Raw genomic sequence first — 3,193 nt, 5'->3', positions numbered from 1 at the left:
ACCAAGCAACCAGCTCTGTGTAACCTTCAAAGGTCTCAGGATACAGAAAGAATTGACCTCTCCCCACACAGCAGCTCCTGATATAAACTGGGTGGAATCTTGGGAAGGAATATGGCTTTAGTGAGAGTAAAGCCAGCCTCATACTTGGGACTCCTCATATTCCTAAGGATATGTGATGCCTGACACTGGGCCAATTGGATTCCTTACAAACCCTGGGCTGGCCAGAGGCACTGCTATGGAAACAGTTCTTGCTGTGTCCTAGGATCAAAAAATGCCAAGGAGAGAAGAAAGAGATTTTCTTTCCCAAAGCCCAGGCCATCAGAGACTAAACTGTACTGGTGTGCCACCAACACCACTCATTGGAGGAACTCAGAGAGATGGAACAGGATATTTAATGTCCCAGGATGGGGGTCCAGGCATCCAGCATAGCTTTATAAGGCCTTAGACGAAAGGAAATGACAAGGGCATTGGCTAAGCAGAGTTTTGATTTCCTCTCCAGGCACTGAAGTCAGAAATTCTGCTCCCTACACTGGCCAAGGTGTGGATGAAACATAGGGACCTCGGGGCACTGAGACTGGTCAATGGAATCCCTACAAACAAGACCTCCTTGGTGATCCTTAGAGATACCTCCTCTGGCTGATCCTCCCCAACCTCCACAACTCAGGGCCATAATCCATGGTATATATGCCCATATAGGCCTGACCTTACTGGGAGCTAAGGACTTCACATGCTCTTCCTTCTGCCCATCTTCTGATAGGAGGTGAGTGTGGGGGTTCTGGGGACAATAGGCCACAGGGATACAACATAGCACAACTTACCTGCTGTGCTTTGTTCAGCTGTATAGGACACTTCTGCAGAACGAGAAAGAAAGAGTTCATTGGGTGTTGGTCCTCCCTTGAGGAACCCAGAGGCAGGAGCTGCAGTCTCCTGTGTTAAAGGTCTTTCATCACTAGAAATGCTGTAATGCACTGTGGGATCTGACACTGATCCTTCTTTAACTGGCTACTGAGATGTCACCATGAGCATCTTCTGGCCTCGCTCTCCTTCATCTCTTTGTCTATTCATTCCAAAAAAACTATCCGGTTCCCCAACAGCCCCAATGTAGGCACACAGCATCCAAAAGTCATTGGGATATCTTTGTAGTTCAGACATAACCTCTCATTGTAAACATTTGCCATCGCTGAAACAGTCCTGAGAAAGTGGCTCTAACTAGCAAAAGAGGTGACTTCCAGGGACTATTCTGGAAGGGCAGATAAAGCCTCTCACAGTGTGGCTGCTGGCAGGACCATGGTCCTGAGAATAAGTGCCATTCTCAGGTGGCCTGTTGATCCACTCAGTCACTCTTTGTTTCCTGTGACATGTGCACAGTCCAGGATACAAAAAACTGCCTACCAGTGGTTAAACTAGAAATCTTCTTGGCTACATACAATGGACTGCAACCCTGGGTGCCTTCTTCGTAGATTAAAGGCTGCCTTTATTTGAATGGATACCAACATCATATAATCAACAGCAGCTATTTCATGGGATTTGCTCAGTTGGATTAGGGAGAATTTGTCACCCTCAAGATGGTGTGTTTCTGTTTATCATGTAATCTCCAATAGAGAGGACATATGGGCCACTCGTTGCTTTGCGTTTGCTTTATACAATTAGGTGGTAAGGACCAGCAGTCGCCTTATCCTCTTCAGGGTCAAGGATGATCTTGACCAGTCATCACTGAGTGATGGTGTCAGTGAGCTCTGACGAGACAGAAGCTAAAATCTGTCTTCACCACCTCCCAGTTTGGAACTTCTCAGCACTCAATGTCATCATCTATGAACAGAGACTGCAATATAGAGCCTCTGACATTAAATAAGGTATGACTCATAGCAGAAGCAGCCACAAGCTGTGTGAGTACATGCACACACACACATACAGGCAGACATGTGTGCACACACACAATCACAATGTTGCCTAGGCATATAGTGCAACATCTAGAGGTCACAACAACACTACCTGAGCACACGACTCCAGCGTCTTCCCTGTGGCCACAGTCATGGTTGTACCACCCGTCATGTTGACAGCTGGACAGGTAGGATTCCCATCCTGAGCAGTGCACAGCTCCCAAGAGAATGTTCCCTGAGCCCTCTCCAAAATGGGCCCCTCCTGGTGCTGACACAGAATGGCCACAGCCGAGCTGTCGACAGACGACATCTGCATCCTGGGTGTCCCAGCTGTCATCACACACGGTGCCCCAGGAGCCTTGGTACAGGACCTCCACCCGGCCCTGACAGCGGTCACTGCCATTCACCAGCCTCAGAGGCAAACCTGCATTGACACAGCGGGAACTGCTCTCTTGGCATGCTGGGCTCTGTGGCTTCTGTGTCCTGCGCCAACACCACCATGTACACTCTCCTCCCCTGGCCTGCAGTGCTGTCTTACTTGTCATTCCCCACCCTAGGAGCCAAAAGGTTACTTTCTACATCATCTTCCTAGTATCCTCTTCCCCATATCCTCTGGAAACTTCCTAGACAAGGGTATCTCAAGGTCACCTCTTTAGTCCTTATTTAGCCCTGACAGTCTGTAGAACTCCAGACTCACACTGGATATCACTCCATCAGTCTCCAGGATATCCAGGTCAACTACTCTAAACTCAGTATTTCATTGGGATCTTTGATGCCACCGTGCACAGCCACAAGTGTGCTGGAACTCGGACATCACATTTGATGTCTGTTTCTTTCCACCTTCACTCTCAGTTCTCACTAAGGCTCACCCACTAGGCTGTACCTCTCTCCTCTCCAACCTGCCCTGCTCTGTGACCTCTCTGTGACATCCCCACTCAACTTTGCCTCTGTCTAGCTCTTATCTAATGCTGCTTATCACAGACCTGCCCAGACTCTCTGAAGTCACGCCCAGGGCTGTCCTGAAGACCCACCCATGACCAGTAGCTGCTCCTTAAGTTTTATTTTGACAAAACACCTATATATTTTAGTCACTTCCCTGTCCCAAACTGCTTTCTCAAAGTCCAGGAATGATGGTTCACACCTTTAATCCCTGCACTACTGGGACACAATCAGGTAGGTTTATGCAAATCAAGGTCTACATGGTCTGCATGAGGAATTCCAACCAGGGCTACATGGTGAGACTCTGTCTCTCTGTCTGTCTCTCTGTCTCTCTCTCTCTCTGTCTCTCTCTCTCTCTCTGTCTCTCTCTCTCT

General features: G+C 48.4%; 1 protein-coding gene across 1 annotated transcript in view; it reads right to left on the bottom strand.

Annotated features, from left to right (window-relative positions):
* Nucleotides 1-3,193, bottom strand: part of Dmbt1 (deleted in malignant brain tumors 1) — a 109,378-nt gene that overhangs the window by 101,106 nt on the left and 5,079 nt on the right. The window contains exons 3-4 of the mRNA XM_021167095.1: nucleotides 1,993-2,363; nucleotides 819-851 (exon numbers count right to left, since the gene is read on the bottom strand). Coding sequence (XP_021022754.1) covers nucleotides 819-851; nucleotides 1,993-2,363 — 404 coding nt within the window. The remainder of the gene's footprint in view (nucleotides 1-818; nucleotides 852-1,992; nucleotides 2,364-3,193) is intronic.

This window comes from Mus caroli, chromosome 7, assembly GCF_900094665.2.
Source record: "Mus caroli chromosome 7, CAROLI_EIJ_v1.1, whole genome shotgun sequence".
Taxonomy (NCBI): Eukaryota; Metazoa; Chordata; class Mammalia; order Rodentia; family Muridae; genus Mus; species Mus caroli.
Note: the sequence above shows the minus strand (reverse complement) of the source record. Positions and strands in the feature narration are given on the sequence as shown.